Raw genomic sequence first — 25891 nt, 5'->3', positions numbered from 1 at the left:
CTTAAGGTATTTCCACCTTTTTCCCAAAATCAATATTTTGGAAAACCTTTTCCTCTCTTTATCAATTTAAAATCAGACAGATACAGTACAGTGCGCTCCGGCAGAGAGCACTGTTAACCCGCTTTTGGACGAGCATTTTCGATGTGCTAGCTTTACCCCTTATTCAGTAAGCAGTAATAGAGCGTCAAAAATGCGTGTCCAACCCCCCCCCCCCCCCCCCCGAAACTAATAGCACCTGCAACATGCAAATGCATGTTGATGGCCCTATTAGTTATTCCCGCGCAATTCAGTAATAAAATGCGCAGCCAAGCCACACATTTTACTTTCAGAAATTAGCGCCTACCGAAAGGTAGACATTAATTTCTGCCGGCACCGATATTAAGTCGGAGGTCCCAAAAGTTAAAAATAATTTTAAAAAAACAAAAAATTTAAAATCGGCCCACGGCTTGAAAACCGGATGCTCAATTTTGCCGGCATCCGGTTTCCGAACCCGTGGCTGTCAGCGGGTTTGAGAACCGAGGCCGGCAAAATTGAGTGTCGGCTGTCAAACCCGCTGACAGCCACCGCTCCTGTCAAAAAAGAGGCGCTAGGGACGCACTAGTGTCCCTAGCGCCTCTTTTTACCGCGGGCCCTAATTTGAATTTTTTTTTTTACTGAATCGTGTGCACAGGAGCGCGGGCGCTCGCCCGCTCTCCCGCGAATTTTACTGTATCGGCCTGAATGATATTAAAAGTAAAGGAGAAATTACTACTTACCTGAGTTTACCTATATTTTTCCTCTCACTACAGTTTTTGTTCTCTGTAAAAGCTTCGCCTGTCATTATGGCGACACTGTTTATGTTTTATGTAAACCGATGTCGGTATATAAAAATGCTAAATAAATAAATAAATACATACATAAAATAATTTCCTTGTCTGGGACAGAAATGCAACATAATTCGATAGGGCTTCAGCCCCAGAGGAATTTCCCCATCCTCAAGGAAGTAAAGACCGGCTTCATCATCCGTGCCATTCAGGTCCCTATCGGCAGGCTAGACGTATTTCGACACTTATTCGCAGTACCAGGCGAGCAGGAATCCGCAGCCTGCAAGCCTGAATTGTGAATATTGACTGGGGCCAACGACTGCGCCTGTTTGTGTGTGCACGTCTGTGTGTGATCTTGTGTGTGTCCATATGAGGGCCTGTGTGAGAACCTGTGTGCCTGTAAATGTGTCTGTGGGAGAGCTTGTGTATGATTGTGTGCATGTGAGAGCCTATGTGTCACATATAGGCTCTCAAAAGCATGCACACACACACACACACACACTATACAGCTGCAGTCATGCCCAATCGCTCCCAAGCCTATGTACATGGCAGTGGTGCCTAGCGGCATTACAGTTTCTCTTCTGCAGCCCAATGGCATAATTCCTAGTGGAATGGCAGCTAACTTGAGCCACAGTAGCATGGGATATACTTAGTTTTTGGGTACTTGCCAGGTACTTGTAGCCTGGATTGGCCACTGTTGGAAACAGAATGCTGGGCTTGATAGACTCTTGGTCTGACTCAGTATGGCAACTTATTTTCTGATGCTCTTGGGTCAAGTGACTGTTTAAACTTTGAGGATACACCTAGATTTGGGGTTCTTGTTGGAAGTATTCCAGCTAATGATAATAATCATGAGTGATTTATTTGTTATAACCATTTGCATTTGCTCTGTATACTATTGTTATGACTCGTATTGCCTTCGACTGGTACAGGGTAGTTTTGTTGGTGATTTCTGGTTAAGTTTGTGTCTCCCTATGTTCTGCCAGATTTACTGCTTGTATCAAAGTAAAAGGGGTTACTCTCTTCTTATGAGTGATGAATGTTATTTACAAGTATTAAAATAAGAGCCACAAAAATCAAGACTGATATGGTATCAGGGTGCTAGGAACATTGTCTCCACCCCATTCAGGTAACGAACCCAAAGGTAAGTCACCGTGATATTTATATCTTTTCATGTGGTATCCCAATCTCAGCAGAAAGGGATAATTCATATTCTGGGCAAAGGGGGGGGCCACAGGTAAATGGGATGACAACTACTCCCATTATCATACATAGTGCTCCCAACTATCCAGGCCCTTCGGTGAACTCTTAACAAAAATCAATGTTTAGCATTTTTGCTTTTCTTCTGGTTATCCTCCGCACACTTTCTCTTTCTCTCTTCTTAGGCTTACAATCTCACATCTGCACTTGCGCTTCCTCCATTCACTGAATGACATTCCTGAAAAAAGTCTCTTCACCTTGTTTCACTGCATGAACTATTTTTTTTTCTCTTTTCACATCTTTGCCATCTGACCACTTTTTATTTATTTTCCTTACAAAGATTTGTTGTCCTTAATACAGCTCCTTTTAGTTTAGCCCACTGTTCTTCTACTTCAAAGACTTTCCCAACCTGCCACGGTCTCTAAAACTACACCTCCATTTTAATTAGGTTGGTACTTTGAAATGCAGAAACGTAGTTTTCATAGTGCAAAGAAAGTCAAGTGTAGGCAGTCCAAAAAAGCTGATAATGAGCCAAGAAAGAGACAAGTCAACAAATCTAGCCTTAAACCAAAAGCCAAACATGAGTTGAGCCTAACTGTTTAGCAAACAATAAATCAATGTCATCTTTGCAAACTCTTTTCCAAAACGTTATGTTCTTTTATACTCTTTTCCTTTTGATTCTGTCCCCCATTTTTGTTTCATTTTTTTTCTCTTTATATTCCTGTTTCATTTCCTTACAGTGATTTTGCCTAAACTCTTTTCTGCCACAACTCTCTCTCTCTCTTCGGCCTTTTCTGTATGTGTATTATATGTGTCTCGCCTTCCAATCCTTTCTCTGCATTCTCTATCTCAATGTTTCATCGCTTCTCTCATTTCTTACACATTCCTTTCCAGATACGCTGTTCCACCCTCACTCCCTGCCTGTCATACTCTCCCTTCCTCCTCCTTTGTAATCCATCTGCAGGGGATGATGGGCTGGGATATGCACTGCGGTGACTATCATCTCTCTCTCGGGCGCATACGAATCACAGTATCCATCATTACTGGCCATTCTTGTTTCTTCCCAGCCGCAAGATGTCACAACTCTTTTTTCCCTGGCACAGGGTTGGGTCACAGGTTGTTGAAACAAGAAGTTAAAGCATTCTGTTCCATCAGAGCCAGTCTGTTCTAATTTTCCCTTTAGCTAAGCAAATATTTATTACTTACCTTCTGGTAGGTTAATCCTCTCTTGAGGATCCAGAGATGAGCCAGAGCCAGACCCTTGGCTCATCTAGCAGTAGCATCCAACGCAACGCAGTTATTTAAGAGTGCACTGCAAGTATCACAAAAATAACTGAAAATTTGCAGGGGTGCACAGAAACCCCATGGCATGGACGCACAGCTACACCTACTTGAGAGCAGGTGTAACTTTGGGCATGTGGATTTCCAGACATACTTTCGAAAATTGAAAGTATGAGCATAAATCGATTTCAACTTCAGAACACCTATTTAGAATGAGCGTAAAAGTAATGCAAGCGTGTGCTCCATATGTACCTTTATGCACACACTCACTGGAGATATTTTCAAAGAGCAAATTATGCACATACAATCTGGTTTTAAAGGCATAAATGCCTTTGAAAATTGCTCCCAACATGTTTAAAAACAGATGCTAAAAAGCAACAAATTGCATGATTTACAAAGTCAAAAGGGAAACATTTTCTCCCACCTTGGAGGTGCTTGGTTGTACCTAATTTGAGGTTCCAAATTTTGGAAAGAATGCATCCCTAGGAGGTACAATTTACAAGGGAAGTTATTCTCCCCTGCTTTCTTGAGATTTGCTACAGGTATTGCAGTTTTAGCTATTCTTTTAACTTCCTGTTATGATCTAAATATCTACTGGGAAGCTGTTCATGAAATATAGGCATACTGAAAGGTCAAAAAAAGAAAAAAACAACAAGTTTTTGCCATACTAACCTTCAGAATATACATAACTTAATCTCAGAATTTACATAGCGTTATCTATACATTGTAACAGCAAATAAACACCAAAACAGAGCTTTGTCCAGCATTTAAATTTACATATGCAACCCAACACCAGCTTTATCCCCCTTTTCCATGTTTTTTACGTGACATCTCTACCTTTTCTTGCTACTGACGTCCATATCTGTCTCATGCGTGCCCAAAATCCGTCACAGAGACGGCCATCACGTCCTCCACTAGTAGGCCATCTTTGACTATTATTTTTACAAGGCCAATATTTAAGCCAACACCCAGGCCTCCTTCAGTGTCTTATTACCAAGATTAGTGAAGCTGTTATAAAAAAAAAAAATTTCCAACCTCTGCGCTCACTGCAATTTGTGTTTTAACCTCCATGCAGGTTATTCCAGCCTTCTTGGAAGCCTGATGTTCTTGTATCAATGTTGTTTTAGGGTTGTAACCACCCTCCTTGCCTCATTAACCAGCTGAGGCAGCTGCTACAACCGCGTGCCTGAATGCCTGCCTTTTGCATCGGGACTTTCACATTTAACTGCACATCTCATTGGGAGACCCGGAAGTCTGTGCCTCAAAGCACCGCCCCATTCCCCTCTCAGCTGCTGGCAACGTCATCTAAGGGTGCTGAGAGGGCCATAAGGGCGTCGTTAGGCTTCCGGCGATAAAAGGACTGCCAGAGACCTCCACGTTTTACTCTCCTTGCCTCATTAACCAGCTGAGGCAGCTGCTACAACTGCTTGCCTGCCTTTTGCATCAGGACTCTCACATTTACCTGCATATCTCATCGGGAGACCCGTAAGTCTGTGCCTCAAAGCACCGCCCCATTCCCCTCTCAGCTGCTGGCAACGTCATCTAAGGACGCTGAGAGGGCCAAATGGGCGTTGCTAGGCTTCTGGCATCGCGCACCGAAGGAGCGCGACAAAGGGGTCTGCCCTTTTGTACGCCCCTTCGTACGCCACTGCTTAACTCATATAATATTTAACTATGTGTTTCTCTGTATCTCAAGAACCGATTCCAATCTGTCTGTATAACGGAAGATACAATATGGAAAAGTCATCCAGGAAAAATCGCTCCCAACTGACAACATCAAGGAGGCGAGATACGAGTAATCTGACCTAGATAATATGTAAGGACATTGTTTCTATCACTAATTGTCTCCTGCTAACCTTTTTTCTGATTAATGCACAAGCACTTTCAAAAAAATCAGTGATAATTTCAGATTTAATTCATGACCAGTCTCCAGATTTTGTGGCTATCACAGAAACTTGGCTAAAGAAACCCCAACACAGTAATTATAAATCAATTAGCCAACAGTTCTTATGATATTTTTTCTGTACCCAGACCCCAGCATCGTGGGGTGGCCTAATGTTAATTGCTAAGAAAAATTTAAACTTGAAAATCTCACCTATTACCCAGATACAAAATCATGAAATTGAATCCAATAATCTGCAAATCTGTTTAATATATTGCCCCCCTGGATTACTGGAATTCAACATCTTTCCGATTGAGTTTTTTATGTCAAATTTAAATCTTAATAAGCCATCCATTATTTTAGGTGATTTTAATCTTCATGTGGATAAAGATCCTTGCTCAGTATCTTGTGAAACATTGATTGATGCATTATCTGCGGTTGGATTTAACCTAATTAGTAAAGATCCAACACATAAATTAGGGCATACCCTGGATTTAATATTCTTTAACAATTATTTGAAACCTAGTGAACCCATAGAGATATCACCAGTACCCTGGTCAGACCACTTCTTAATTCAGGCAAAGTTGGATATAACTAATTTTGGGGATTACAAAGATATAGAGTCTCTGCAGTTTAAATTTCGTCCACCATTTAAGACAGAGGAGCTACATAAGGAACTAGTAGAAAATCTAGATAATATTAATCTCACATCTGCATCTGAAGCAATAGAGTCATGGCAGGAAATAATAGATGAGATAGCAAATAGAATTAATCCAATGCGAATTATTCAATTAATACTGTAAGAATACGAAACCCTTGGTATAACGAAAATATTAGAAGAAATTACTAAGAAAGAAAGAAAAAAAAGTGGAGAAGGTACCAAACCACAGAGTCATTAACAAATTATCGGACTTTTTTAGCTTACTATAAAAAGTCAATTGATGCAGCAAAAAAAGAATATTATGGCAAAAAAATCCATAAATTTTCAAATAATCATAAATTATTATTTAATATCGTAGATAATCTAACCTCCGACATGAACCAACCTACAACAAAGCTGGCAGAATCACGATGTAATGAGGTTGCCAGTTTTTTCAAGGATAAAATTGAGAATTTACTAATTAGTATGGATAAGCCTAAGTCACAAAAGATTAATTTCAATATAAGAGAGACACCAAAATGGTCTGATTTTGATGACATATCCAGCATGGAAACCGAGCAATTACTGAAATCACTTAACCCAGCTAATCACCCTGTAGATCCCATTCAAACCACAGCCCTAAAATTGATTCCGGATACCATCATTCCAACCATTACCAGGATAATAAACATGTCTTTAAAAGAAGGAGTGTTACCAAATAGCCTAAAGGGAGCAGTAGTGTGCCCCATCTTGAAGAAAAAGAATTTAGACCCAACTACGCTGAAAACTATAGGCCGGTGTCAAACCTTTCTTTTTTAGCAAAGTTGATCGAAAAGACAATTTTTAAACAATTATCATTTTACTTAGATTCCAATAATATTTTATATCCCTCTCAATATGGTTTTAGGTGGCATTTTAATACAGAGACATTGCTTTTATCACTTTCAGATACAGTATTGCGAGGGATGGACCATGGACAATCTTTCTTGTTCTCCAAGATTTATCCGCGGCTTTTGATACCGTTAATCATCAAATTTTATTACAGAGACTCACAGAAATTGGCCTGATACGGTACTTAGATGGTTTGAATCTTTTTTATCTAATTGTATTTATCAAGTCCAAATTAATAACACGTGCTCCGATAAATATGAATTGAACACAGGGGTGCCACAGAATTCATCCCTGTCGGCATCACTGTTTAACTTCTACATGTTGCCACCGTGTTATCTGCTATCACAACTGGGTGTGATTCATTTTTTATATGCTGATGACATACAGTTTTTAGTCCCAATTGATGATTCAGTGGAAAAAGTGGGCAAGCTCGTGTCATTGTATCTGAAAGTTATAAAGCAAGTACTCTCTCAGATGAGATCGATATTGAATGTTGAGAAGAAAGAAATTATACTTCTTGAAAGGAAAATATCTCCAAGAAACAGCAATCAGATTGTGTTAGAGCAGAGCTTTCCAAAGTGTGTGTCGCCTGCAGTGTGCCGGTGTGTCACGCAAGCCCGGTGCACGTGAGGGGGCGGAGCAAGTGGTATATCAAGGGGAGGTCAGGGGGGAGTCAATGCGACCGCCGGTGGACTTCATCCCACTGGCGGCTGAGCAGTGAACTACCGCTGTGCTGTGCTGTGTGCCGGACACACACAGCAGGAAGATTGGCAGGGCCGTGGTGGAGCTCATGTCACCACGGCCTGAAGAAATAGGTCGCATCCAAACCTGCAGGTGCTCCTCCTCCTTCCTGCCCGCGCGGCCCCGGAAGAAAACGTTGCCGGAGCAACGCAGGCAGGAAGGAGGAGGACATCAGCCAAGTGCAGAAGAGGAGCAGCGCTTACGGTCCGCCACAAATCCCAAGTCGCAGCAGTCTGAGAAGAGGAAGAGGCCTGGTAGCAGGGCCGCCACCGCGGATCCCACATTGTGGGTGGCCCGAGAAGATCAAGGCTGCTGCAGAGCCCATCCTGCGGCAACCCATGAAGAGGAGGCCCAGAGGCAAGAGAGAGGCTGAGGGCCTGTAGTAGAGTGTGTGTGTGTATGAGATGAGTTGAGAGATTGTGTGTGTGTGTGTGTATGAGATGAGTTGAGAGATTTTGTGTGTGTGTGTGTGTGTGTGTGTGTGAGTGAGTTGAGAGACTGTGTGTGGGAGTGAGGACCTGAATGTTGTGAGAGCCTCTGTGTGTGTGTGTGAGAGAGACAGCATGTGACAGTGAGAGCCTGTGCTTGAGCAAGACAGCATGTGGGAGTGAGAGAGAGCCTGTGTGTGTGAGTCAGACAGAATGTGCCTGTGAGAGCCTGTGTGTAAAAATGATTGTATGAGAGAGGGCATCTGTCAGTGAGAGCCTGTGCTTGAGCAAGACAGCATGTGGGAGTGAAAGAGAGCTTGGGTGTGTGAGAGTCAGACAGCATTTGCGAGAGTCAGTGTTATGAATGATTGTATGAGAGAGAGCATGTGAGAGTGAGAACCTGGCTGTGTGTTTGAGGGAAGAAGACAGATGGAGAGAAAAGAAATAGAAAAAAAGACAATATAAAAGGAATTAGCAAAAAAATAAGAAAGGGAAGTTGGAACAAAAAAGCCTGTGACCAACCGATTAGAAAACTAAGATCAGACAGCAAAAGTAAAAAAAATAAATTACTTTTTACTGATTGGCACATGTAATCTTTGGGAATGTGCAAGAGTAGCACTTTCTCTATGCGGCTCTCACAATGTACGAGATCAGCATGGAGGAACTGGAAGCCCACGGGGCCTGCACAGAGGAGGCAGCAGAATGGGCTTCAGTGCCAGTAGCAGCAATCAGCACCTCCCCAATAGCCACACGGCAGCAGAGGAATGAGAGAGGTTCCGAGGTTACTGGCAAAAGAAAGAGAAGGGGTCTGCCTTTAGTGTGTGCATGTGTATGAATGGGAGTCTGCCTGGGGGTGTATGTGTGTGAATGCATGGGTGCCTGCCTGAGGGTGTGTCTGTGCATGAGAATGAATGGGTGTCTTCCTGGGGTTGGTATGTGTGAGAATAGGTGCCTGCCTGTGAGTGGTGTATGTGTGTGTGAGAATGAATTGGTGCCTGCCTAGGGGTCTGTGTGTGTGAGAATGAATGTGTGCATGCCTGGAGGATGGTGAGGGAGTGGTGTGAAAATGAATGGGAGCCTGCCTGGGGGTCAGTGCCTGGGGGGAGCCTGCCTGGGGGTCAGTGTGTGAGAATGATTGGGAGCTTGCCTGGGTGTGTGTGTTTGTGTGTATATGAGGGAGACAGTGAGAGTGAGAGCATGATTGTGCATGAGAAAATCCAGGGGAGTAAGAGTTTGTGTGGGGGGGGGGAGGGGTGTGTGCAGGGGGAGAGAATGTCTTAGAGCCTGACAGTGTGTCAGTGTCTGTGAGAGTGAGAGGTTATGGTGGGTATAAGAGCATGAATTTGTATATATGTGACGGTGTATGTGTGAGAGAGAATGGACATGTGAGAATGTGTGAGAGAGAGAGAGGATAACCTAATCCTCAACAATATCAGGGTGACTGGAAATCAAGAGCTCCCACGTATGGACAGCAGGGGCTTTTTAAAATCCTTATTAGTTTTAATTATTGGGTGTTATTTGATATATGTGCTGTTTTGAAATATTTTATTGGTGTTTGGGAAATTGTAAAAATTGTATATGATTTTAATTAATAGAAATTCTATTTATCAGTAGTTTTAAAATATTCTTTTATTAGTATGGTTTTACTATTATAACTGATGCTTTATGTTTCTTGATTTTATTTGTTTTATGAGGAATGGTGGTTCTGTTTTTCCATTGTTAATACACAGAGGGGTAGATTTTCAGACATATGCGCGGGCATAGATTTGTTCACGCAACCCGGCACAAACAAATCTACGCCTGATTTTATAACATGTGCGCGCAGCTGCGCGCATGTTATAAAATCCAGGGTTGGCGCACGCAAGGGGGTGCACAATTGTGCAACTTGCGCGTAACGAGCTGTGTAGCCTTCCTCCATTCCCTCCACCTCCCCCATCTTCCCCTCCCCTAACCCGCCCCCCAGCCCTATCTAAACACCCCCCCCTCCCGTGACCTTTATCATCGAAGTTACGCCTGCCTCTGGGCAGGCGTAATTTGCATGCACCGGCCGGCTGCCAGTGCGCCATCCCTCGGCACAGCCGCAACGGAGGAGGCCTCGGCCCCGCCCCCGGAACGGCGCCCCGCCCCCGGAACGCCCCTTTTTCGAAGCCCCGGGGCTTGCGGGCGCCGCCGAGCCTATGCAAGATAGCTCGGCGTGTGCAGGGGCAGGCAGGAGCAGTTTTTGGGGGGTTACGTGCATAATCCTTTGAAAATCTGCCCCAGAGTCTGGCTTCTTGGGGTTTCCATTTCAGTTTTTGTCTAATTTGTGCTCCTTTATTTTGTATTCTGTATTTGGTGAGGGTCTGCCTCTGCTCTGTGTGTGTGACCATGATGAGAGATTCACTAGCATAGCGATCTATAGCAATCGGGTTTGTTTTGTTTCCTCAGTAGGTGGTGTATTGGTATTCTAGGACCCAGTGTAATATTTACCCTTGCTTTTTCACAGGTAGGGTTATTGTTGTTTGAATCCTTGTTGTTATTACTGTTGAGATACGATGAGATTGCAGTATAGGTTTTGAGTGTCTTTTTTTGCGGGGTTTTGTGTTAGTTCACAATATGCCTGGCAGTGGAAGGTGTTTGTGCTGCTGTTACTGTGAGGTGACAGCAGAATTTGAAAATATGTTTTAGTATGAAGAGCTGTAAGGGAAACATCCAAGCTCCATTGTTTGGGGGAATTTCAGTGGATGCACAGAGTTACAGAACTGGAGGTGCAGGATTTATATTGACATTCTGTCCCTTCCTATATATTCCAGACTTCACTCTCATAGCCATATAGAATTAGTTGAATGAGGCTATCAAATAATTTTATAGTGTGAAAACGGCCAGCTTTTTAAAATTACGCAGAAGACCCTTTGGACTTTTTTATTAACACTGGATCCTGGGTTCGTGCTTCACATGGAAATAATTTACCTCAGCACGCGGTCGGGTGTGATAAGAGGGAACACTTCACTCCCCAAGCCCTGGCGCCTCCGCCGAATATAATAACTAACCTTGATGTTATTACTTTAGGGGGGGGGTGGGACCCGCAGCGCAGAGGTTCCTTAACATTAGTGTGGGGGCCAGACATGTGCTTGGGGGGGGGGGGGGGGGGAATATCATATGGACTGTTTTGGAAGCTGTTAATGAAAAAAAAAATTTTTTTTAAATAGTCCTGTCTGCAGAAGTTACGGAGGGATCGTATTTCAAGAACTTTTCGGATTTTAGAACAAAGAATATGGATGGAAAGCTGGTGGATTGTTCTTAGGTATCCATAGTGGCAGGTCTCGGACACCGGCCAGGTCACTTAGGCCCTAATGACACCGCGCCATCAACTCCAACTGCGCACTACGCAGCGCTAATGTTGGCCAACAATCTGTGTCATTAGGGTAAAATTGATGCTTCTTATTAAGAAAAGGCAGTATGAAGAAGACGTTTGGGATGAACAAAATGTGTCGACTATAGAGAAACTACACAAGAATCAACTGTTGAACGGTCTGTTTTAATAAGCAAGAAGTGTAAAGGAAAATTTTCCACGCCTCGTTTAAACAACGCAGATTATATAAAACTGGGGTTCACATTTTCTGGTAATGAAAACAATCCTTGTCCCCAGTGTTTAGTTTGTGGGATGATACTTGCAAATGAAAGTATGGTAGCAAACAAATGAAAGTGCCATTTTACCTCAAAACACAGTCATTTGTCAGAAAAGCCAGTAGAATACTTTATTGAACTTTCAAAATCTATAAAGAAGCAGTCTGCATCGTTCACCAAGAGAATGAAGACATCAGAGAAAGCTCAAAAGGCAAGTTACTTGGTTGCTCAAATAATTGCCAAAAATAAGGAGCCACACACTTGCCAAAACCACTATAAAGAAATCTTGCTGTGCTATTGTTCGAACAATGTTTGGGCCCGAATTTGAGATAGAAGTTAATAAAATTCCTTTGGCAGATAGCATAATTGGAAGACGTATTCAAGACATGTCTGCTGACATAAAGCTTCAAATGAAGGATATTTTTCAAGAAGATAATATGGTTTTTACATTGCAGTTAAATGAATCAATAGATGTCAGTGGGTTGGCACAATTAAGGAAGGAGGAATAGCCTAGTGGTTAGAGCAGTGGGCTATGAACCAGGAAACCAGGGTTCAAGTCCTGCTAGCACTCTATAACCTTGGGCAAGTCACTTTACCCTCCATTGCCTCAGGTACAAGCTTAGATTGTAAGCCCTCTGGGGATAGGAAAATACCTACACTACCTGAATGTAAACTAATGTGATATGTCAAATCAAATGTCAGTAAATAAATAAATACTGTTTTTTATGCGTTTCATTCATGCTGACAGAATTATTGCACAATTCTTGTGTTATCTAGAACTTCCAATGAGAACTATTAGATTGCTTCATGAACGAAAATAATTTGCAATGGTTAAATTGTATAGGAATATGCACAGATGGCGCTCCTTCAATGGTTGGTTCAACCGCTTTAACAAAGAAAGAGAATGAAAATATTATAATTACTCATTGCTTTTTACATCGCGAAGCACTAGTCGCGCAAAGCATTGGTAAAGAATTAAGAGAGGTTATGGATCAAGTGGTTGAAATGGTCAATTACATTAAAAGTAGACCTCTTCAAACAAGAATTTTTGCTCATATTTGCGAAGAAATGGAAACAAAATTTAAAAACCTTATACTACACACAGAAGTTCGGTGGTTCTCAAGAGGTCGAGTGCTTTGTCGTATATACGAATTGAAGGAAATGATGCTTAAACTTTTTGAGGAAAATCAGCAACATAAATTCTGTGATCTAATTCAAAACAAACTATGGTGCACAGAACTAGCATATTTTGCCGACATATTTGAACACTTGAATAAAGTAAATAGCAGTATGCAAGGAAAAGGAGAAAATATTTTAACAGCGGTAGATAAAATTTATTCTATAAGAGACAAGATAGAATTTGGAAAAGGAAAGTGACAGAAGGAAATTTTGAAATGCTTTCCAAAACTGCTGTGAGCTAAAATGTGAGATCAGTTCGCTAATTGTTGACCATATAGCATTGCTCGGAGAGAAAGTTCATCACTACTTCCCAAATATTGAAATCCAAGATTATGATTGGATCAGAAATCCATTTCATTCAACTGCAACGATTGACTTTTCACTTATTGAAGAAGAAGAATTTGCTGAAATCAAAAATAATCGAAGCCTATTAATGATGCATGAAGAGGGTAACTTAGACAACTTTTGGATTCATGTTTCAAAAATGCATCCAAACATAAGTAAAAAAGCGTTAAAAATTCTTCTGCAGTTTTCCACTATATACATTTGTGAAGTATCCTTTTCAACGATGACAAATTTGAAGACATTGAAACATGGAAGCTTAAAAATGCTTGATGACGAAATGTGAGTGTCTTTACCAAATATTCAAAAGCTGTGTTCATCCCTTCAAGCTCATACATCTCATTAAAGAGGTAACTTGAATAACACAATAACTTTATTTTATTATTGTTACTCATAAGTTATAACAATAACATTAATCTTGGAATATTATATATTTTGAATATAAATGAAAGGTTTTCACAAGATAGGTTGTGTCGTGAAACATTTTATTTATGTATATATTTAAGGAAACGTACATAAATTGTCGAAATACATTTCGTTCGTTTAACAGCTAGTAGACTGATTTACTGTGTCACGAAATTATGTTTGTCTAAAAAGTGTGTCACCAACATGAAAAGTTTGGAAAGCTCTGTGTTAGAGGATAATACCATACTCAAATTTGCAGATAATATCAGGAATCTGGGTATAATTTTAGATTCAGAATTCAGCTTTAAAAAACACGTTACAACAAAAGTAAAAGATGGATATGCAAAGCTTTTAATTCTATGGCGACTGAAACCCCTTCTTGAGCTGAATGATTTTCATACAGTTTTACAATCATTACTATTTGGTAGTTTGGATTATTGTAACTCCCTACTATTAGGATTACCTGCTTCTACTATCCGACCTTTACAGATACTTCAGAACGTGGCAGCACGCATTTTGACTGGGAAAAGGAAAAGCGAACATATTACACCAACCTTAATTCATTTGCACTGGTTACCAATTGAATACAGAGTCAAATTTAAATCTCTCTGCATTTTACATAAATTGATTTATGGAGACCAGGTAGATTGGCTAAATGCAGCTATTAAATTACACGTTCCCCAGAGAAATCTGCGTTCCACGAATAAAGGGTTTCTAACGATACCTTCAGTTCTATCAGCTCGACTAAATCAAGTGAGAGAGCAGGTCCGAATTTGTGGAACATGCTCCCGATAGAAATCAGAATGGAGGTGAATTTTAAACAGTTGAAAAAAGGATTAAAAACATGGCTTTTTAAGGAGGCATACTCCAATCAGTCTTGAAGTCTGTTTTATGCTCTATTTTTACTGTTTTATGTATTGCTCTGATTTTATTATTTTAGGTTTTAGGTATTTTTTTTAGAGTTTAAACAGTAGCTTATTTTAGGAGAAAGGAGGAGGAGTGAGCAGGAGTTTTTTGATGTATTTTAGGATCATTTTATGAAATGTCGCTATTAGTTGTAATCTTTTAAGTTTTATATGTATCTTATGTTTTACCTGGTTGTTTTACTGTTTATAATATTTATTGCTGTGAACCGTTGCGATGGAACCGAGTGTCGGTATACAAGACCCAATAAATAAATAAATAAAAATAAATAAATCTCTTGTTCAGATTGCTCAATGCTTATTCTTCTGTACTATATACACACCTTGAGCACTGCATGACTTACTTTCAAGCCATTTAGATTGGTATGTCATTTGAATAATATTTGGGCTTGCAAATAATTTAAGGCTGAATTCATATTGCATCTTTCATCTAAACAGGACGCTACATGGTTTAGAAACACAGCACTTAAGTCACATGTGTAGCCCGCTATGCCCATCATAAACTAACTATAATGCTTCCCACCCTGTACATTAAACTCCAAAGTAGAAAGGCGTAAAGAACATTATTATGAAAATTCTTATTCGGCTGCAACAAGGGCTGTATGGGACATAGCTGTGAAGGGTGCTCCATCCTGATGACAACATGAAAGTAAGTTGTAAAGAGGGAAAACTGGACAATATCAGCGGCCTGTTTATAAAAGCTCTGTGACTTGAGCAGGATGAGAAGAATAAAAAAAAAGGGGACTAAGCAAGCCAAAATTAACAAAATTCACCTGTGCAATACACATCTCTCTGAATGTGCTTGTGGACAGTTGCAGGGAAGAAGAGTTCACAGACATGGATACAACCCTAACAAACAGGTGTCTTGGGCATCCAAAACGACTGGAGTAACCTGCCCAGAGCAGCCATGGTTACAATCCTAAAATCAATAAGCATGGGGCTGCCAGATGTTTGGACAACAGCCTCACTAGCTTTAGCAGCTGTTATATTACAAAGCTTAGAGGTGAAACATGAGATGGGACTTGGGTGTTGGATTAAGTATGAGACTTATAAGAACCAATGAGGAAGATGACAAGGCCTGTAATAGGCCTACCAGTGCAAGTGGTGAAGACCAGCACTGTGATATTATTTAAACATGCTTGGGACAGATATAGAGGACACTGGTAGGAAGCAAGCCGAGAGGTCAGATAAAAGACATCGGGGGAGCTGGTGCGGGTTTAAATATGGGAATTTTTATGTCATTTATCCAAAGTGGTAGAAAATCAGAGAGGAAGACAACTGGGCAGACTGGATGGGGCCATCTGGTTCTTATCTGCCATCATCTACTATGTTACCATGAACATCTGGAACAGACATAGCCAACTCTGGTCCTCAAGAGCCACAAACAGGTTTGGCTATCAGGACACCCATAATTAATATGCAGGAGATTTATTTCATGCATGCTCATTGTGGATATTCTGAAAACCTGTTTGTGGCTCTTGAGGACTATAGTTGGCCATCCCTGATCTAGAAACAGAGAAACAAGCAATAGTGTTTTTTTTTAATATATATATTTATTTTTAAAGTTTTCAAAACTGCACAGCTACTCTGCTATCTGTACTAGCAGTCCTTAGCACAGCTGCAAATATTCCAGCTACAGTGCATTGTAAAAGTCTTCATACCCTGGTACATTTTAAAAATTCTGTTATATACAGAATACAGATCAAAATGCATTAAAGTAGAAGTTTGTTTTCACTGATCTACACAATATACTCTATTCATTCAGCATTAAAGAACAATTATAGAAACATTCCAAAACAAATTGGGGTAGATTTTAAAAGAAGCACGCGTGGTGTACATCTGCGCACGCTACCTGGCGCGCGCACGCAAGTCATAAAATCGGGGTCGGCGTGCGCAAGGGGGTGCAAAATTGTACACCTTGTGTGCGCTGAGCAGCGATGTCTTCCTCCGTTCCCTTCCCCCTAACCTAACCTTCCTACCCCTTCACCTAACCTAACTCGGTTATTTTCACTTTCGAATAATAGAAGGACTAGGGGGCATTCCATGAAGTTAGCAAGTAGCACATTTAAGACTAATCGGAGAAAATTATTTTTCACTCAACGCACAATAAAGCTCTGGAATTTGTTGCCAGAGGATGTGGTTACTGCAGTTAGTGTAGCTGGGTTCAAAAAAGGTTTGGATAAGTTCTTGGAGGAGAAGTCCATTAATGGCTATTAATCAATTTTACTTAGGGAATAGCCACTGCTATTAATTGCATCAGTAGCATGGGATCTTCTTAGTGTTTGGGTAATTGCCAGGTTCTTGTGGCCTGGTTTGGCCTCTGTTGGAAACAGGATGCTGGGCTTGATGGACCCTTGGTCTGACCCAGCATGGCAATTTCTTATGTTCTTATGTTCTTATTAACCTTTCCCCCACCTAGCCCTACTCTAACCCCCCCCTAAAATGTTTATCTTACCTTTTGCGCCTGCCTCCGGGTAAGTGCAAGTTGCGCGCGCCGGCAGCCTGCCGGCGCGCGATCCTCCAACACAGCGGCAATGGCTGCTCTGCCGGAGGCCTCTGGCCCCGCACTCACCCCGCCCCTTTAGTAATTGCCCCAAGACTTACACGCGTCCCGGGGCTTTATGCACGTCGCCGGGCCTTTTTAAAATTGTTACGACTGTCGCTGCCCGACATCTCCACTCCGCCCTCCTTACCTCTTTGGCGACTCCTCTCGCAGTTGATGGACGTCTGGCTGCCGCGGCATCTGCCTGCCGTCCTCTCCGGCGTCCCCAGTCCGGCTTGGGCGCTGCATCCCGCCATGTTGTTCAGCTGCCATAGGGCGCGCGTGCCGCGCAGCCCTGCTTCTTATTCCTTCTTTGGCGCGAACCTCAGGGGCGTTCCCCTGTGGTGACATCACGCATCCCGGATACAAAAGCCTACTCTGTTTGCTAGCTAAACGAGTTAGCAAAGGACTCCTTACGGATGGGATTCGCTCTCCGTACCTAGCTACTCTGGTTCTCCTTATTGGACTTACTCTATCGGGGTACCCACTCCTCGGGGGCCTCTCTCTTTTCTTTCAGGTTGCTGTCTGGAACCGGTACTCGCTCCTCGAGGGCCCATGTTCCCGGACTTGCTGCCTGAGCTCACTTCTGCTTGGAAGAAACCGTTGCCTACACCATCATTGAGTTACCATCTAGATTCTCTCAGAGCTGTTCCCTGGAACCAGGTACTCGCTCCTCGAGGGCCTGCCTCTATTCCAGTTTCTGTGTTACCTTCCGGGAGAAACCGCTGTGTGAGTAATTAACCAACGAGGCTCTATACCAGAACTCTGTGTATGCTCCACTGTACTCACTATCTCAGTTTCTCTCCACTACAGCACAGCTATTGAGAGATCGCTGTTCCAGTGTCCTGATGGACTACAAGCCCAGCCGGGCTTCATCGCTACTCACTACTGCCACTTCTGGTGGCTTCTCAACTCTGTTTAATAAAAGATAATTCTGTGTTGTGTGTCCTAAAGCTGAGCCTGACCTGTGGCCCCTCACGGGACTTCCCCCCGTGGGCGTGGTCATCTGCCACAGTATCCAAGTGTCCACCCAAAATCTTACAAATAACAAAAATAGGCCCGGCGCAACTAACCTTTTAAAAATCTGGGCCCATTATGAATAAAAAAAAAGTCTTGGTTACATAAGTCTTCACACCCCTTGACTTGATACTCGGTAGAAGCCCCTTCTGCAGCAATAACACCATGAGGTGTTTAGGATAAGGATCTACCAACCTTGCACAATGGGATGATGTAATTTCTGTCCATTATTTTTGCCAGAAGACCTCAAGCTCTTGCAAGTTGGCTGAGGATCATCTGTGGACTGCAGTCTTCAAGTCTTGATTGGATTCGAGTCTGAGCTTTGACAGGGCCACTCAAGAACATTCCATTTCTTCTTGCTGAGCTTTGTGTTTAGGATTATGGTCCTGCTAAAAGATTAATCTTTTCCCCTGTCCCAGACCTATGGCACACTAAAACGATTTTCCCTCAGTCTTCAAAAGCCTCCCCACAATATAATGCTGTCACCCTCATGCTTAACTCTAGGGATGGTTCTTCACCCAGGAGTATTTGAAATCGGTGGACTCTAACTTAATATGGGCCATGTTAGGCAATTTTCTGAACCGGTGCTAAATTTGAGTTTGCTAAGTCAAAGCGTGTGAACACTCATGCAATCGAGACTTACAGCATTCTTAATCACTTTTGCAATATTTCTTTACTTGTTCTTTCACGTCAAAGGTATAGAGTATGTTGCGTAGAGCAGGGAAACAAACTCCTACTTTAATTCATTCTGATTTGTATTTTTTAGACAGCAGAATGTGAAAAACGTACAAGAGTGTGAAGACTTTCACAAGGCCCTACACATGGAGGTGCTACTGCAATACATCTTACACTGGGCAGCACATACCTTGAAAATAATGCGCTATTTCTGGGTGTTTCTAGTTCACTGTTAGTTTTAAATGGGGCCCCATTGAGTAATGGAGCCCAATTCTATGAAATTGACCATTGCGCTCAGAGGCTGGGTGGCTTACACGGTATACCTTCTCTTTTAGTCGTCTTCGCAGTCTGTCTTTGGAAGATTGCAGCAAGTTGACTTTGGGTCTCTCCCCGACTCGGTCATGAATACTGTCTTTCCGCTTGGTTTCACATTCCTGAATGAGCGTGCGCTCAGAGTGAGACTGTTTTTCGGCTGCCTCTGAGCTCCTGTGCGCCTCCGTGGGGAGGTGCGCCTCGCACACAGAGGCATCCTCAGTTTTCACATTCTCAGTCTCTTTGGCATTTTTGTGCAAGTCTTTGTCATGAGGCGAGTGCTTCTGATTGTGGTGCCATCGCCGGTTTTGGTTGTAGCCATGGTGGCCTGGCCTTCCTGAGGAATGGGGCGCTTGGCTTCCCTGGTATGCTTTCTGGTGATCTCTGGCGCTGTGTTTTGCAGTTCCTTGCTGGTGATCAGTAGATTGCTGTGGCTGAGGTTTGCTCCCTCCTTGAGACCTCTGCTGCTTCCTGTAAGACACAAGAACAGCGTAGTACAGTGTCAGTAACCTGCGAGTCCCAGATTAAAGAGCACATGACGGGGGCCGAATGCACACAGCACTATCCCCCTCAGCTTCCCTCATGGACCTTACTGAAAAGTGATGGGGAGGAGCAGCGTTGGTGAGGATTTTCATAGATGTAGGTCTCTGATGAAAAGGAGCCCCACTAGCCAAGGCATGCAGGGCAAATGATGTGAATTTGGGAAGGCCACTGGCTAAAGGAGCTCATGTAAGAAGGAAGAAGGAAAATTGTTTTTGCCATGCTTTGGAAGCGGATATATTTTAGGATCTGAGAAAATACTGGTGCATTGCATAACAATTCTGGATAAAATACTAATTCTGCACTAAATAAAGAATTTCAAACAGCCCAGTAAAAAAAAAAAGGGGGGGGGGAACAAGAACATTATGATTTACATTTCCAGGTACTTTCTCCCATGGGTTATTGCTGAATATGGGAACTACAAACAAATAGGTGAAAGCCCAACTCACAATAATAGTAAAGGAAGGGCAAGAAATACAAGTTTTAGTTGTCCACAATGTTGGATGCCTGATGATACATTCAATTCTTTAAAACTACATTGAATAATGAAATTGTGGACAACTAAAACTTTTATTTCTTGCCCTATCTCTTTTTTACGAATATGGAAACTAAACAAGTACAATCACATCCTATCTAGGGACTACATTTTGTTGTATTTTTGCTGCAGGTTATTGTACTGTACTGCTATTTTACTCTCATTTTGACCTTCTAACTCACCTTGAATGCTATTATGTGGGAAGGCGAGAAATAAATAAATCCCATACTCCTAAAATGCTTAATAGAAAAGTTTATTTCAACAGAATATTTTCTGTCTAATATGACTTTAGACATAGCTCAATACTTTTTGTTATGTTGAACAAGCCCATAGTAAGGCAATGGTAGCCTTTATTTACAACCACTCGTGGCATTTACCCCAATTTTTTTAACCCCTCCTTTATTTATTATTAAACTTTATTACTCACTAATTTTCAAAAAAGTACTCTCTGCGAGGTTCAACAGATACACATCATGGAGAAGAAAGGGTAAATGTGAATTGGTTGATTACTCTTTCAAAAAAATACAAGGGCCGCCGACTGAGGCAGACGTGCAGGAGGTGTTCTCTGCCCCGATTCCTAATACTCTGTTTCCTCAGCCTGTGCCGCGGATCAATACCGTACACTAAACAGAAGGCTAAGGTAAGGGAGATTTCAACTTCATCTCCCTTACCGGAGACATCGCAGCCGCGGATTTCAACTTTCTTTGCGTCAACACCTGGGATGACCCCGGAAGAGAAGGCTGCTGCAGACGACGACTCAGAGCGGGAGTCGGTTCTGCTAGCCGAAGTAATATCTCCAAGCACTCCCTCTCCGCCTCAACACTTGATTTCATCAAAATCCAGAGAGGAAGAAGGTACGTCTGAAACCATTACTGGGGAACTATTGGATAAAAATGTGATTTCCTCCCAGACGAGGCCTACTCTCCCTTTAATATACAGGGACTCTGGTAACCTTTTGGGAGCTACTTCTGAGGGGCTGAGAAGTGGAATCCATGCTGTGCTGGGTGAAGAAGAGCCCACAGAGATTACTTTAGACTCTTTATGGTCTGCCATTAAATCGTTGGAAACAGCTATAGTTAACTTGACTCAGATAACTTTGGAGTCTCATCAACATTTCTCAAGTATAGAAAGTTCTATCTCTAGAAACAATAGCAAGTTGGAGACTCTGGAAGCTCGGATGGTGAATTTGGAAGTATGGTAGCAAAAATTTGCAAGAATGGATATAGTAAATGAGAAAAAGTTGGAAAGTATTGAAAACTCATTAAAATATCTAAATCTTAAGAGTTCACAATTTCCCACAGGTGAAAATGATAACAGCACATGATGGGGCGGATTTTAAGAGCCCTGCTCGCGTAAATCTGCCCGGATTTACGCGAGCAGGGCCTTGCGCGCCGGCACGCCTATTTTCCATAGGCCTGCCGGCGCGCGCAGAGCCCCGGGACTCGCGTAAGTCCCGGGGTTTTTTGTCGGGGGCGGGGCCGATCGACGCGGCATTTTGGGGGCAGGCCCGGGGGCGTGGTTTCGGCCCGGGCCGGTCCGGGGCATGGCCGCGCCCTCCAGAACCGCCCCCGGGTTGTGTCTCGGCGCGCCAGCAGCCTGCTGGCGCGCGTGGATTTATGTCTCCCTCCGGGAGGCGTAAATCCATGGACAGTGGGGGGGCGGCCTAGGGGCGGGAAGAAGAGACCACACTAGCGTGGTCTCTTCTTCCGCGCAGGCACCCAATGCTCACCACTTCCTCTTCCGGGCCGCGGGGGGGAGGGGGGGAGGAGAAGAGAGCACGCCGACTGGAGTCATCCGGGTGCCTGCGCGGGAGTCATCGGGTGTCAGCCGGGTGCCTGCGCGGGAGTCATCGGGTGTCAGCCGGGTGCCAGCGCTGGAGTCATCGGGTGCCTGCGCGGGAAGAAGAGGCCACGCTAGTGTTCGACGGGAAGAAGACTGCAGCGCGGCTCGGAGGAAAATGAAGATCTTCAACCGCGGCCGATGGGACTCCTCCTTCGCCTCCGCGAGGGCTGAAAATGAAGGAGGTTAGCGTTGGGAGGAGGCTGCTGCTGCCGCGAGTTCCCGGGGTGGGGGTGGGGGAGGGGGAGAGAGAGAGTGAATGAGCGAGCAAGCATGTGTGTTTGAGATCCTGTGTGTGTGAGTGAGAGATTGCATGTATTTGAATGATTGAGAGCCTGTATATGTGAAAGAGAGTATGTCTGTGATTGGGAGCCTGCCTGTGAGAGAGAGAGCATGAATGTAAGTTTACCATTGGGAACCTGTATGTGTAAGTTTGTAATTGAAAACCTGTTTGTTTGAAAGAGTATGTGTGTATGATTGAGATCCTTTGTGTGTGAGAGAGATCATGTGTATGTATGATTAAGAGCCTGTGTGTATAAGTAAGAGAGAGATCATGTGTGTCTGTGTCTGATTAACAGCTGGTTTAGGTGATGGAGCATGTGAGTATGTGATTGAGAGCCTGTGTTTAAATGAGAGAGAGAGACCATGTGTGTCTGTGTGATTGAGAGCTGATTTAGGTGAGGGAGCATGTGAGTATGTGATTGAGAGCCTGTGTTTAAATGAGAGAGAGAGACCATGTGTGTCTGTGTGTGATTGAGAGCTGATTTAGGTGAGGGAGCATGTGAGTATGTGATTGAGAGCCTGTGTGTAAATGAGAGAAAGAGAGGACATGTTTGTAAGCATGTGAATGAGAGTCTGTGTGTGAGAGAAAAAGACAGCATGTATTTATGTGATTGAAAGCCTGTGTGTGTGTAAGCGTGAAAAGATAGACAGCATGTGTGTAAATGTGTAATTAAGAGCCTATATAAGTGAGAGAGAAAAAACATTTGTATATGTGAGTGACTGAGAGCATGTGTGTATAGGTGTGTCATTGAGAGCCAGTGTGAGAGAGAGCGCTGGTATGTGACTGAAAGAGGAGAAAGTTCCAAGCAAACCACCCCACCTCCTGCTAATTCAGAACAATCTCAGGACACCTGGATATCAAACGTTCCCAGGTATGCAGAGCAAAAAAATTTTTGTATCCTTATTATTTTTCATTACTGGATCTTTGTGTCTGCTATTTTGAAATATTTTGTTGGTATCTGGAAATGTTTTATATGAGTTTTTAATTATTGGATATTCCACTCATCAGCTGTTTCGAAATATGTTCTTTTTGTTAGTACAGTTTTACTGCTGATGATTTTATATTTCTTGATTTGTTTTATAAGGATGTGTGATGTTTCTTTTTTCCTTTGTTACACTGCATACAGAGACTCTGGCTTGTTGCAGTTTCCAATTCAGTTTTTGTCTGCATGCTTCTTGTTATGCGTTTTGGTCTCTTTATTCTATGTTAGGTGAGGAACAGCACGTGATTCAGGTGAGATTTTCTGCTGGCGTGTAGTTTCTGTGTAGGACTCTATAGCAGCCTGACTTGGTCCGTTTTCCTAATAGGAGATGTATTGGTGTCTTAAGGCCTGGTGTAATATTTTCAGAGACTTATTGTACTTTAAAAGTGTGATCTTACATAAAATGCACACATTTACTTGTATTTAGTTTTAAACATATTGTATGGCTCTCATGGAATTACATTTTAAAATATGTGGCGTTTATGGCTCTCTCAGCCAAAAAGGTTCCTGACCCCTGTTCTAGAGCAACACTTCATGTCTCTTTCTCATTTCCATCAGATCGAGATGCAATCTTACGTCTATTTATGCGACATCGTTTGGTAACTTTTCATGGAGAAAAAATTGTTCTAGCCTGATTTGGCTAGAACAACTCAAGAAAGGAGGAAAAAAATTCTTGGAAAGAAATCAGAGGTGGAAACTATTGGGGGCAAATTCCTCCTTAAATTTCCCTGTAAATGGGAAATTTTGTATTTAAATCATAAGTATGTCTTCTTTGAAGTTTCACAACTCCGTGTATTCCTAGGCCACAGCAATGGGCTAGGTAGGAGGTTATAATGTTAACCAGATGTTGCCTCTTTATTACAATTTTGTATAGGATCCTTGTGTTCCTTTTTCTTTTTGCCGCTCTTTGCAATTACTCTCCCCATATTTCCTGGTGATACAGACAAAGTGATATGTTACCTATAATAACTCCTATGAAAATTATAATATCTATATTCTATAATAAATTGTTGTGGCATTTTGGAAAATGCATAAATAAAAAATTAAAAAAAAAAAAAATACAAGGACTCGGGGACCTTCCATGAAGTTAGTAAGTTGTACATTTATTACCAACTGAATAAAATATTCTTTCATTCAACGCACAATTAAGTTCTCAAACTCACTGCCAGAGGATGTGGTAAAGACAGTTAGCATAGCTGGGTTTAAAAGAGGTTTGGACAAGTTCTTGGAGGAAAAGTCCATTCTTCGTTATTACCCAGATAAATTCGGGGAAAGCCATTATATATCTCTGGGTGTTAGCAGCATGGGATCTAGCTCTAATTTGCAATCTTGTCATGTACTTGTGACCTGGATTGGCAACTGCTGGAGACGGGATTCTGGCTTGATGGACCCTCTGTCCGACCCAGTATGGCATGTTCTTATGCTATTAATTCATTAACCTGTACATACAGTATAAAAAACAAAACACAAAAGCAGTTAGTATGCAAGTCCATAATGAGAGGCATTTCGCTGGATAACTCACCAGTTGTACAGCTAAATGAATATTTGGAATCTTATCTGGCTAAAATTTAGTCATTAACTTAGGGACATTCTGGGGGGGGGGGTTGTTTTGGGGAGGAGTTACATAAGCTGGATAAGTGAATCCAACCAGGAGGCCAGCTAAAATTTAGCCAGATAAGTGCCGAAATAATTTGTGTGTTATTCAGCTAAATGGCTCTCAATATGGACCTTCATATTAACTGCTTTTGTGTTTATTTTTTTTTATATTATATGTTTATGTTAATGAATTAAGAGCATAAGAATTGTCATACTGGATCAGTGTTGAGACCGCTCTTACTTACATCATGTGCTCCCGCCCTCTCCTCCTGGGGTGTACTCGAGGCCATGGCTAGCCGCCATCCTCTTCCGGGACTCCTCATGGCGGCAGGGATGCTGCCAACCTTCATCTCTCCTCCGGCCCCGCCTAGGCGCGCGCGCGCTACTTGGCCACCTATAAAGACGCTAAGGCGGGAACCTCAGGGGCATCTCCTCCTGATGACATCACTAGCCCTGGACTCTTAAGCACCACCCGGGCCTAGCCCTAATCAACTTGGCAACGAGTTCCCTCCTTGCTGATTCCTGCTGCAGTCTCCTCTGACCCGTGGTTCCCATATCCTGCTCTACCTGGCGTGAGACACACTCTTGGGTACCCGCTCCTCGGAGGCTTGCTCCTGTCTCTGTCTACCCGCTCCTCGGGGAGGCACCTGCGCCTCTGAAGCCCTGCCTGCCGGCTTCCCCGCTCCTCGGGGTTGCCCCTGGAACCACACTGCTACTCAGTGTTGGTGTACCCGGCTCCGAGGGCCATTGCCTATCTACTTAAGCGACTGTGCCGTGCTTCCCCGCTCCTCGGGCCAGCGCCTTGTGTACTTCAGTGACTGTGCCGTGATTCTCGCTCCTCGGGGCAGCGCATTGATTCCCTTCAGTGACTGTGCTCACACTTCCCCGTTCCTCGGGGCAGTGTTCGCTTAAGCCTACGTCATTCTCCTGTGCTGACGCATCACGTGGCTCTGCCCCCTGCGGTCATCCCCTCGGCACTCCTTCTGGACTCTGCCTCGCACTCCCCCTCCTCGGGACCTGCTCTGCACTTCACCACAGCGAGTTCCTGCTCTGGCACTTGCACCCGCATCCCACCTCTCACCTCATCGTATTCTCTCCAGGCTGCTACGGACCTCACCTCCCAATGGTGACGCCCAGTGGGGCACCTCCGTGTGGACAGTACCAACTCTCACCTCGAGCCAAGGGCCCACTAACCCATGGATTCTAAGAGATCAGGCAGAGCGTCCATCAAGCCCAATATTCTGTTTCC

General features: G+C 43.1%; 1 protein-coding gene across 2 annotated transcripts in view; it reads right to left on the bottom strand.

Annotated features, from left to right (window-relative positions):
- The window catches only part of CTIF (cap binding complex dependent translation initiation factor), a 620589-nt gene that overhangs the window by 215092 nt on the left and 379606 nt on the right, over nt 1-25891 (bottom strand). For both annotated transcript variants that reach the window (XM_029580299.1, XM_029580308.1), the window contains one exon: nt 18879-19338. In XM_029580299.1, coding sequence (XP_029436159.1) covers nt 18879-19338 — 460 coding nt within the window. The remainder of the gene's footprint in view (nt 1-18878; nt 19339-25891) is intronic.

This window comes from Rhinatrema bivittatum, chromosome 1, assembly GCF_901001135.1.
Source record: "Rhinatrema bivittatum chromosome 1, aRhiBiv1.1, whole genome shotgun sequence".
Taxonomy (NCBI): domain Eukaryota; kingdom Metazoa; phylum Chordata; class Amphibia; order Gymnophiona; family Rhinatrematidae; genus Rhinatrema; species Rhinatrema bivittatum.
The sequence above is the reverse complement of the archived record's forward strand: the minus strand, read 5'-3'. Positions and strand labels throughout refer to the sequence as shown.